This window comes from Coloeus monedula (genome assembly GCF_965178545.1).
Source record: "Coloeus monedula genome assembly, chromosome: 4".
NCBI lineage: Eukaryota > Metazoa > Chordata > Aves > Passeriformes > Corvidae > Coloeus > Coloeus monedula.
In genome coordinates this window covers 37,088,969-37,100,770 of record NC_138784.1, presented here as the reverse complement: position 1 = coordinate 37,100,770, position 11,802 = coordinate 37,088,969, and the positions used below count along the sequence as shown (strand labels likewise).

Sequence of the window (11,802 nt, the reverse complement as noted above, 5' to 3'; positions counted from 1 at the left end):
CAAAGCCTCTCGCAGGCTGCACACGCTCCCCATCCCTCCCGGGAGCCCTTCCCGCAGCCGCGTTCCCGCTCCCCATCCCTCCCGGGAGCCCTTCCCGCAGCCGCGTTCCCGCTCCCCATCCCTCCCGGGAGCCCTTCCCGCAGCCGCGTTCCCGCTCCCCATCCCTCCCGGGAGCCCTTCCCGCAGCCGCGTTCCCGCTCCCCATCCCTCCCGGGAGCCCTTCCCGCAGCCGCGTTCCCGCCAGCGCTCTGCCCGCCGCTCGTGCCCCGGCCCGGGCCCTGCCCGCCGCGCGGCGCCCCCGGGGCCTCCAGCGGGGCCGGGGCCCTGCGCTGCCGCAAAGCGCGCCAGGCGGGGCGGAGGCGGGCGCGCGCTCCGTCGCGCTACCGGAAGCGCTGGCGTTGTGCTTTGCGGCCCGCGCCCCTGATCCGAGGCCAGGAAGCCCCGTTCGGCCTTTCCGCGGAGCCGCCGCCGAGGGCAGGTGAGTGTCGGGGCGCTCCGGCCGCGCCCGCCCGCGCCCCCGCCCGCCCGCCCGCCCGCGCTGATAACGCTCCCTCTCTCTTGCAGGAACAGCCATGCCGGCCAAGGGCCCCCTGCAGAGCGTCCAGGTCTTCGGACGAAAGGTGAGGCGTGGGCATGGTGGCTTGCACCGTCTGCTCCTCGCTCCCGGGCTGGGCCGCGCCTTTGGGCCGTTCGCGCTCGGGATGTCTCGGCCGCAGCACCTGGCCAGGGCCGTGCGGCGGGGCTTGGCCGCGGGCGGGCCGGCGGGCCGAGTCCCGCTCGGCAGCCCACGTGTCCCGTTCCGTGGCTGCCAGAGCGCGCCGTGTCCCTGGGGCGCTGCGGAGCTGGGGGAAGGGTTTGTTCGGCTCGGCAGTGGGTCTGGGTTGCCTCTCATCGGAGTCTTCGGGAGTGGCCGACGCTGCCGCTCCAGTCCACAGCGGCCTGGCTTACCATTGCTGGTATTCGAGGGCCACGTTGTGAGGTGGTGGCGGGAAGGTAAAGTTCTCACTGCTGGAGTGCAGAGTCTCGAGTAACTCACGGTACCAATCTTTTGCGACAAAACGAGCCGTAAAAATAGGGTGTTGTAGAATGGAGGGGTCTTTTCCGTCGTGTACAACTAGATCTTGTAACTATAAATCAAACACTGAAACTTTTATTAAGATGTTGCCTTAATACTGTGAAGGTGTAAGGAGAAGTACTGTTTTGTTTAGTGCAAAATGTAAGTTTCGGGCATAAGACTAAGATTGCTAGATGGTTAAAATGAAATGGAAGTTCCTGCTGCTTGTGCAAAAATGGAATGCTGTGTTAATACACATTTGGCTTTTTAGAAAACTGCAACGGCTGTTGCCCACTGCAAGAGAGGGAATGGCCTCATTAAAGTTAATGGAAGACCTCTGGAAATGATTGAGCCCAGAACTCTGCAGTATAAAGTAAGCACCCACCCAGCCTCCACCCTGCTTCCCCTTTATACATGTAATTGCTTGATACTGGAGACGAGTTGCTTGTCTTATTGAAAGTACCAAACTTTTGGTTGTTAACTGATTACCTAAAATACAGATGCTGTTATGAAAATTAAGTAAAGTGCACTTTAATGTGAAGTATTTTCTGCATTTCCTACACACTTTATAAGCTGAAATAGGTGCCCTCATTGGAGCCCTAATTTTAAAAAGGTTGTTTGGAACTTTATACAATAGCTGCTGGAAAATGCTGAGAGAATCTAAAGCTGTCTAGATAAGTATAAAGTGGAGAAAACTACCTATAAATTATTTCAGGTCTTCAGTTTCAATGAACTTACTTTTTGCATGTAGTTATGGCATTCTAGTTAAACTGTTCCCTTGCTATTAATTCCCATGTGCATGTGTTTTGCCGTTAAGATATTTGAAACTGAAATAAACCAAAGACTTCAGTAAATGTATGTTATGACAGCGCTAGTAAATGTTAAAGAACTCTGCAAGCGGTGTACTTGACCTTGGTGTGTGCTTTTAAAATCAAGGGTCTTATTTTTCAGAGTATTTGGTAAATTATTACAAGCTCTAATCCTCATTACAAATGAATTTTCTTTGTGTTTTGTTTCGTAGCTGCTTGAACCTGTCCTCCTCCTGGGGAAGGAACGGTTTGCTGGTGTTGACATCAGAGTCCGTGTGAAGGGTGGTGGCCACGTAGCACAAATCTATGGTATGGTTCTTGGTGTGGGTTGGAATGGGCAAAGCCACTGTAGTGGGTTGATGCTGGCTGGATGCCAGGTGCCCACCAAGCTGCTGTGTCACTTCTCTCCTTATGAAGGGGAGGAGGAGAAACTAAGATGGAAAAATTCGTGGGTCAGGACGAAGGCAGATGGCAGATTATTAAAGCAAAAGCAAAGGCTGTGCTGAAGCAAAGGAAAACAAAAGGCTTCCATCAGTAGGCAGTGTTCAGCCACTTCCCAGGAAGTGGGACCTCAATACCTGTAGCAGGTCCTCTTCCTTTGCTTTTACTGCTGAGCAGACATCCTCTGGTATGGAATATCCTCTGGTCAGTTTGAATATCAGCTGTCCTGGCTATGTTTCCTCCAAGATCTTGACTGCTGCCAGCCTAATGGTGATGGGGGACTGTTGTAGGCACAGCCTTGGTGCTGTGCAGGCACTGTTCGGCTGTAGCCAGAACACAGACCAAGTGAGAGCTGTCACGGGAAAATATCTCAGCCAGACCCAATGCAGCCATGTATTTAAGAGGCTTGTGTTTGGGATAGTGACTTGCCAAACTCTGTTCTGTTTCTTTCTCCACTGTGCAAATGTAGTTTTTCATAAGGGCTTATTAATTACCTTTTTATGTGCAAAGCTGTAACAGAGTAAGCCGAATGAAGCAAAATGATGAAGTTTTGAGGAAATGCTAGGGAACTACCTTTACATTGTGCAGTGTGAGAGGATGGTTCAAATGCAGCTGAGCACAAGGATTTTGGGAGGGGTTTAGCATTAGAAATTATATCCTTAGTTGTATAGTTCCATCTTGTTCAGAAGCATCTTTCAGGTGATGAACAAAGCTGGGCAGTTTTCCCCTTGCAGAGAAGGCTGGGAATATATTTGCATTAGCTGTTGATAAGAGTTCATCTTGACAAAAGATAGATTTGTTCTGCTCCTAATTTGAATGTAGTTCATGAAGTGGAGCTGATGCTGCATAAAAAGCAGAGGCAAATTTCAGGCTCAAACTTCGTAGCATGTGTTTTTCAGAACATTCATATTTTCATCAAAATCCTGATGTTAATGTTTTGACAGATAAGTGTGACAACATCCTGACAGTTATTCCCATTCTCGTAGTGTGAATTCTGGTTACTGTGGGTTACTGTGCTAGTTTTTCTGTTCCAGCAAGCAGACTATCCTGTTGACCCTTTTGCCTCCTCAGTCTTTCAACACACAATCAATTTTATCTTTGTTGAAAAGTACAGACATTTCAGAGAACTGTTGTCTAAGGATTTTGAAAGTTGACTGCTCGTAGATAGGCAATGAACCTGCATTAGTACTCGGGAGAGAAGGTGATCAGACAGCTCTTGTGCAGTGTCTTGATTAGCTGGCAGTTGTCAAATCGACAAATGAGTCGTGGGTGGCCTCTTGGCACAGATTCCTTAAGATTTGCCGAAGGTCACGTGGAGTATGTGGGAGGGGATATTAAGGAGAGAAAGGACAATTTGGCAGTGAACAAAATAGCACATTTCTCAGATAATTGACACTTTGTGTTTAAATTTTGAATAGATTTGCAATCCTTACTGATCTTTCATCTTTTTTTAATAGCTATCCGTCAAGCTATTTCCAAAGCTTTGGTGGCTTACTATCAAAAATGTAAGTAACTTTGATTGTTGTATTAGCTTGAAGTGGCAGTGTGTGGCTTTTGGTTGGTTTATTGCAAAAGGTATTAATATGGTTCCATGTGCAACTGCTTACACTAAAGATTTTTTTTTTTTAAACAGATGTTGATGAAGCTTCCAAGAAAGAGATCAAGGACATTCTAATCCAGTATGATAGGACTCTGCTTGTTGCAGATCCTCGCCGTTGCGAATCCAAGAAATTTGGAGGACCTGGTGCTCGTGCACGCTACCAGAAGTCTTACCGTTAAAATTGGTCTCTAAATCATGTGACAGTCAATAAACAAAAAGAATTTGATAATTTTTGTGTTTCTAAATTGCCTTTTCTTGGGTGGATAGATAGATTTCTTTTTTCACTGTGTGTTGAGATTGATATACAAAGGGATTTGTATCAAATGAAATCAGAGGGCTGATGGCAGTTCTTTTTTATCTTTTCATAGTAATTCTGGGCAGTTAGAGTCTTAAGAATAAAGAAGAGCTTTCTTCTGTTGATGAATGTGTGTGATGAATCCCAACATAAAGAAAGCTCACATGGTGGATTTTGCGGGTACATGCAACAACACAGTGGTTTGTGGAAGATTTGCGTCCTAACCTTTCTGGTAGTCGACATTGTGAAAACCAAAGTAATTATGGGGGCAGGGGAGGGGGTGTGTTGAACTCTGGCATTACCAGATAATGCAAAGACTAGAGTCCTGGACTGGTGTGTCTAAATGTAGGAAACTTGAAATACTCACTTAAAAATAGTATTTTGTAAAAATAAATCAAGGATTTTGTGTTTTAAGATTAGGTCTGAGTAATTACTCCTTCGACCACATGTTTGCACAGTACAAGCACAGAGAAGTAACTGCTTATGTTACGAGCTGCAAGGCAATTTGAAAGCCTTGGAGGAAGAAAGGGTGGAAAAAGTGAGTTGAAAAGTAATTTTCAAAAATTTAGCTAGAGAATGTGGGTATTAAATGTTGGAGAAGTTTCAGTTCCTATCCATTGACCCAAGGACAAAATGTAAATCCTGAGTAAGTGTGAGATGGGCCAAGAGGAGTCTGTTGAAAAGACTCATTCTGTCCTTAGGAAGAGTTGCAAGTAATAGTGTGAGGCCTGGGATACAAGCTGACCCAACCAGTGTGAGCACAGCCCTGAGCTGTTTCCTGTGTTAGTAAGCCAGTTTGGAGTGGAGCTGGAAGAAACACTGGAGACTAAGACACTGAGAGCCCAGCTACTCAATACTGTATTGCTCTCCAAGCCTGGTATTTTAATGTCACAGGCTTGTATGCCAGTACTGGAATTATCAGAGGAGCACCTTGGTACTTTAGATTTTTGTTGGGCTTTCTCTTAGCATGGTATTCTCATTTGCTTAATGGGAGATTTTTTTCAGTGTACTCAGCCAACACAAACCAGCTTACCTTGTGAGTTAGGGAATGGGAATGACTTGTAAAATTTCACCCTTTTGCTCTATTTTAATAGAACAGGTGCTTACAGCTGTTTTTTTAATGTTAAGCATTTGTCATGATGCCTCTGCTTTTTCAGTAGAAAAGTATTAAAGGTATACTCACAGTTATTCAAGAGTTAAACATATAGCAAACAAATTCCTTCTAAAAAAGGAATTCTGCATCCATCTCCCTATTTTAGCTGTCACTTTCTGCCACAAAATAACTGCATTCCATGATTTGGATAGAAGAGGAATGCTTGTATTCAAACCTCCCATGCTCCTATTGAAGCAAAGGGGACTGTTCTATGTTCTATCACCAATTTACATACCAGGATTTTTTTGGTTTTACACTAAGCAAATGGGACACTCCATCCCAGACTCCTGCTATCTTTGGCAGGATGCATGGTCTGCTATTCTCAGTCCCCCTTTCTTGCACTCCAAGCTCTTGGGCTGCTGAAAACTGCAATGCTCAGCCTCTTGGTTTTCCAAGGAAAAGATGCTATGCAGAGCTAACTTTGAGTTTGATTGCTTGAATTCCTGTGAGTTTTGTGAAAACTTGGGTCTTGATGATAATTAATTTCAGCTGAGGGAAAATAAAGTCTTTTAGTTGTTTGGCTTGTGTGACTGAAAAGCAATGGCTCACTCATTGCCTGCCAGTTGGCACATACATACCCTATGCTGTGGCTTGTCCAAAACTGATTCTTGCCTAGCTGTGAGATGACTGGGATGGGGGGAAAAGAGATGATGCAAAATTGCAGTGGTGTGGAACTTAATGAGGCAGGGGCAGATGCAATACCTGATGCCAGTAACCTTAGGGGTGGATTTCACAGTTATGAGGAAGCCTGATGGACCTGTTTTTCTGCTCACAGAACAGCTTGTAACAATTGGGGATTATTGTTTTGCTGTTCTTTTGTGGAAAGGCTGAAAATAAAACTTGCATTGCTACTAATATATTCAGAGATGATATCTGCATGTCATTTCTTCAACCAGAAGACTTAAAATAATAAAAACGCACTCTGATCCTATAAAAATGCTCCATTAATCCTGTAGAGTGATGTCATTCCCACATGCTTGCTTTCTAAATGAGAAATGTTTGTAGAATTGGGCTGCTGTCTGCCTGGATGGCTGAAGGTTTATATTCTGAGCAGCTGCTTACTGATCACCCACTAGAGGGCTTAACTTTCATTGGGGAACTGTAACTGCTGTGAGTAAAGTTTGAAGGTGTTTGTAAAAATGTCTCCTTTCCTCATGTCCTTGTTCTGCAGGGATGGTACTCAAGCACTTACCATTGAGCATACACTCTGGCCAAAGACACACAGATCAACAGAGAAGTAGTAAGAGTTTGATCTTCAAACCATTAGGAAGGTTCTGAGCAGCTGTGGAGATGGTTCTCAGAAAAGAGGAACTGGCCCTAACCTCCTATTGTCCAGCTCTTTCATTAGTTTCACCAACGCTAATCCTTAGGAAGATCATCTGTGCACAACAAAATGTGGCCTCACTTGAATTCTTTATTGAAAATACCATGTTTTGTTAGTGATGGCAGTGGGCCTGGTTCCAAACCAGGGCAAGCTTGTGCCCACAGCATGGGAGGCAGTTATTTCCTTATCCATTGTTTATAAACCTGAGAAACATTGTAACCTGTATATAAATTTAAGTCCTCCCTGATGTTATGTTGGAAAATTTGGAGAAAATTAATTTTGACAGCAATATACAAATATATTAACATTGAAATGTTTAAATTTTATTTTTGAAGAAAAAACTGTAACTTAAAAATGTAACACTGGCATTTTTAACGTGTGGATGAGTGTGTTCTGTATTGTGCTTGTTTTCTTACAAAAACAATTCTTTTCTAGTGCAGTTTTTTCTGTTTCAGAAGTGCCAGTCTAGGAGTATTCTAATACTTGCATAGATAATGTGTGTTGTTGCCTTGATATAATTTGATGTAATTTTTTAAATCTCTTAATATAGTCCTCTGAGTTACAGTTCAGAGTACTTGGCTGAATAATTCTTTTTCCTTAGCTGAAATGCTTAATGTGCTTGGGACTTTGCTGTTTCTTACCTTGCCTTTGGCAGAGATGTCTAAACTTTATGAAGCCTTTATGATTGCTTTAACTCTTACAAAGTTCCTTTGCAGCTCATAAGGCTTGGCCTATTTTTAAATCTTGGAAGTTAAACAACTGTGAAATACTACATATACCAACTTTGCTCTAGAAAAATTGTTTAAAAAAGCCCCCAAACCAAACAAAACTCACAAAAAAGCTGTTTTGGATAGCTTTTTTTTTCTCCTGTTAAACCAAAAGAGTTCATTTCTATTAATACTACATTAATTTAGTTGTGAAACTGCATATGAAGCATGGTGAGAAATACAGTCTTGAGAAAAGAAGGAATCCCAAGTCAGATTTCTCAGAGCAGCTCGGAACAGTTTCTAAACCAGACTTAGCCTGACAGCAAGATTATACAGAGACTGGTGATGGAATTTGGAAGATGTAATGCTTGGTTTCATCTCATCTTGAGAGCAGCCTTGAGAGTAAGTTTATGAGATAGTGAAAGTCTATTTCCTATAAGTTCTCACGTAAGAGTTAAAAGTCTGTGAGTGACTACATCAATGTGTCCATATGGCCTAGGAATTCACTTCTTTTGCTTCTGTTTGTGGTGTGGAGTGGTTTTGGACCACATGCAGCAGGTGCAACTGAGCTGAGAGATGCAGCCAGTCCATGGAACCAGCCCGTAACTAGTCAGAAGTAAAAACAAAGCATAAAAACCTCTTGAAATGCAATTATGGGAATGTCAGCTTCCCTGATCCAACAGTAATAAAAATAGTCCCTAAGAAATACTTCCCAAAGAGTGTAGTGCTAAGTATGAGTTTTTAATAAGTAGCCTTGTGCCATCAATGATCCCAAGCCTTTGCCAGTAGTTGGCTTCTGTGTGGACACAGGGTTTTGTGCTTGTCTCTGCTTGAAGAAGCTGAGTTTTCATTTGCTTTCTCTTGTCCATCTGGGGAGCAGGAAAGAGAAAGGGCTAGAAGAAAGCATGGGAGAACTTGTTACCCAACAGAGGCCACCAACTTCTAAATTTTATTTGGGTCCAAACCCACCTTCTGTAGCATGCTCAGAGGGTCTTACAAAGCACCTCCTAGGAAGAATGGAGGGTTAGGCAAAAGACAGGCTTTGCAAAATAAAATGAGCAGCAGCAATTTCAAGTAGCATTATACGTGTCTTTAAAGCTGTGGTTTTTCATTATTCTGTTTACATTATGGTGAAGCAGGTAAGAGTCTTTTATTTTAAAACATGATCATTTAAAATTTTAATGAAAATTAGAAATGAAACCCTCTGGTCCTGTTGACTTCTTTCTCCTTTTTCCTAATACAAAGTTTTTATAACATGATTTATTAAAACCAAAATATAATCCCCTGAGAAGCCTTCTTTTGTGCTGTAAGCAAACTGTACCCAGAAATGCATCCAGAATATTCTTAAAATCTAGATGTATTATTTAATAGACGTTCATCTATCCCCTTTTAGGACAGAGAAAAAAACCCAATGTGTTAATCTCTAAAACCATCTGGTTATAATTTATACAGTGGTATTATTTCAGGGTCTTGCAAAAACATTTTGCTGTACTAAGGAGTAGAGAACAGCACTCAGCTCAAGCCCCAAAGCACACAAAGGTATGTGACGACTGAAGGATCTCTCAAACCACCATGACATGGCAACATTTCTGTCATTGTCTGCTATGTTATAAAGGGCCGATTCAATTCAACAGGGGAGTAATGCTTGCAGGTTTGGTGGAAGTGTAACTAATACAGGCTGTGCTGAGGAGCTACCATGCATTGCTAATGAGAGACATGCAGCCAGGAAGTTGTACGCAACGCTCGCAAAGCTCCTGCTTTGTATGTAGCTACCAAGCTTGATGTCTCCTGCTCTTTTCCTTTTCTGCATTGCATTATTTTAAATAATGAGTCCAGTTATCTAACCTCTAAAGGATTTAAACACACTGTAGAAATCCATAGTTGTAAGATGCCATATAATCAAACCCATTAATTTGGATAAATTCCCTTTTCCTAACTTATACTGAAATGAACATTGTAGGAAAGCTCAGTTTAATAATACCATGGAGTATATTCTTGCTGCATTCACTGCTGTTCTCTTTGCAAGGTAAGAATTTGATTTCATTTTTTGTAGTAATACTAAGTTTTCAAAAGTTTTTCCTAAATATTTTAGTATTACAGCTACTTCTTTTTCTACCATTATATTTTTTGACCTTGCTGGAATTTGTAAATGCAATTTAAACAAGTATATATCACCATTCTCTCTCACAGGTGTAGAAACAAAACACAACTTCTTTTAAATATTCATTTTTTATGTCTGAATTTGTTACAAAATAATTATTTATGAATAAAATCTAACTTTCTTGCCTTTCTTGCTATTATGGTCAGATGAGTAAGCATTTAATGATTTTCAATGAGATATGATTTTGTTTGAACACTGCACCTGCAGTTTGTTTAAACATTTTTAGACTGCTAGGGTAAATAATTGCTCTCCTAGTTATAGAAATTAGCTTATTTTATATGTCATGCAGCTGGATCTTATAGATCATTTCCTCGCAACAATTATAAAGATTTCTAATGCAATATGAAAAATTGTCTTGTGATCTTGTTTGGTTTTGTTTGTTTGTTTGTTTTAAGCATGGACTCATTTAAAATTATTTACAATTGAGTCTTAAAAGCCACAGTCAGAAAATTATTCAAATCCTGGAAGTTTGATTCTGGAAAGTTCAGATTCTATTTTACCTGTCTACCTGTTCTATTTTTTTGTTATGAGCCTCTGAAGAACTATGAACTCTTTTCACTTCTTCATGGTAGCATGTACCAGAACTACAACCATGAAAACCTGCAGGTAAAGAGTCTGTGAGAGACTCAAATTCTTAGGAAGGAGAGCAAGTAGTGCTACATTCCTTGGAAACAGAGTTCGTGCAAAGGTGCCCTGGAAAACTCAGGATTGTTAAACCTCAAAATTCAATAATGTTCTTTTAAACTTGACATTGCTTGCCAAGGGCAGAGTGAGGCTGTAGAAAAAAATGTTTAACTTCATGATTTTTTAATCTACAGGATCTTATTGCAAGCTTTCTCTTTTGAGAAGAACTTTGAGGTAAGTTTTTATTCCTTATTCGTCAAGTCCTACAAACAGAACAAGAATGAGCAAGTGCAATGCAGTGCAAGTTAGAAAGTAAAATATAGCCTTGAACTCAACATGTAAAATGTCTTCTACATGTAGGTTGGATGCAGAACACAGTTTCAGAATGTTTACAACTCTTTTCCAAGTATTTACATAATGGGCATGGGTTGTCTGTTAGAAAAATGGAGGTCCTTATGAAAAATGATACTTCCATGGTCTCAAGAAAGCTTAGAGGAATAATGGAATGAAAACAGCATGAGATCATGATTTCATGACTGGAAAAATACATTAAACAAGTATCCATCCACAGTTTTAACTGCATGATAAAATCCTAGCTGCTATTTGAAGCACAGAGAAGTAAGTGCTATACAGCCTTAAAATAAACATTTTCAATACAAATTTTCACATAGAAGCTGAAATCCAAACAAAACCCAAACTAGGCAATGTTCCTGATCCCATTGAATTAAATGGGATCTATGCCATCAATTTCAATGGAAGCATCCAGTTGGATAAAGCTTTGTATGTCTTACGACTTCTAATATATCTAGTGGACACACGTGCACGTCAAATGATGTGCCATCATGGAATATTGGTGGAACTAAGTGTGTTTTATAGCTTGATGCCCTTGTTTCTAAACTTAATCACAAATTAAAGTTGGCTCCAGCTGGAGAGTCATCGCTTGCTATCAAACGTACCATCAGAGTATATTCACACAACACTCTAGGGAATTGTAGCCCCTCACATGTAGCATGAAGTAAATAAGAAGCTGGTTTACAATTTTGTATCCTTTTGTGTAAGTCTGTTTTGCCTATTTATGTCTCCCCAAAGCTCCAGGTACCTCCCTGTCCAAGTAGAAATTGGAGTGCCGCCCAATTCTGTAAAATGAGACATTGACAAAAAAAATCACCTTTTAAAATGTTAACCCAAGAAAGACCTCTTTGATAAAGTGATGGTAATCAGAGAGAAACACTTCTCTCTGGGGACTTGCTTATTCAGGTTGCTCCAGGGACCTTTGATAATACAACATCCTTTTTGTTTTCTTCCAGAAATGAGTTTAATACAACTCGACAGAAAAGAGATCTTGTAACAGCTGAGGTAGGTTATACCTCCTCCTCCCTTTTCTGCTCTGGGCCTTTGCCATCCTTACAAATGAGCCTTTGTGGGGAGAAGGACTATGGTAATAGGAGGACAGTGAGGAGGAGCAGCTACTCCCCACCTGCTCCCCCTGCCTGAGCCGTGGCCTCATGCCTTCATTCTCCCTCAGCAAAGCGCCCAGTGGATGACCTACCCTGCTGAGCTGACTGATGCACACCATGGGAAATAAACCCGGGGCGTCTCTGTCTTTTGTGAGGGCGAACAGAACGCCCTGGAAA

General features: G+C 41.8%; 2 protein-coding genes across 2 annotated transcripts in view; both read left to right on the top strand.

Annotated features, from left to right (window-relative positions):
* The first annotated feature begins 396 nt into the window (after positions 1-396).
* Positions 397-4,135, top strand: RPS16 (ribosomal protein S16). The gene is made up of 6 exons (XM_082280979.1): positions 397-478; positions 565-620; positions 1,326-1,427; positions 2,076-2,172; positions 3,762-3,809; positions 3,938-4,135. The coding sequence occupies exons 2-6, from the start codon at positions 573-575 to the stop codon at positions 4,081-4,083; spliced, it is 441 nt and encodes a 146-aa protein (XP_082137105.1). The 5' UTR covers positions 397-478; positions 565-572; the 3' UTR covers positions 4,084-4,135.
* Positions 4,136-9,327: 5,192 nt separating this feature from the next.
* OTOGL (otogelin like) overlaps positions 9,328-11,802 on the top strand; it is a gene marked incomplete at its 3' end in the record, with an annotated part of 89,755 nt that continues 87,280 nt past the window's right edge. The window contains exons 1-3 of the mRNA XM_082280353.1: positions 9,328-9,409; positions 10,363-10,402; positions 11,476-11,524. Of these exons, the coding sequence (XP_082136479.1) occupies positions 9,331-9,409; positions 10,363-10,402; positions 11,476-11,524 (168 nt within the window). The 5' untranslated portion in view covers positions 9,328-9,330. The remainder of the gene's footprint in view (positions 9,410-10,362; positions 10,403-11,475; positions 11,525-11,802) is intronic.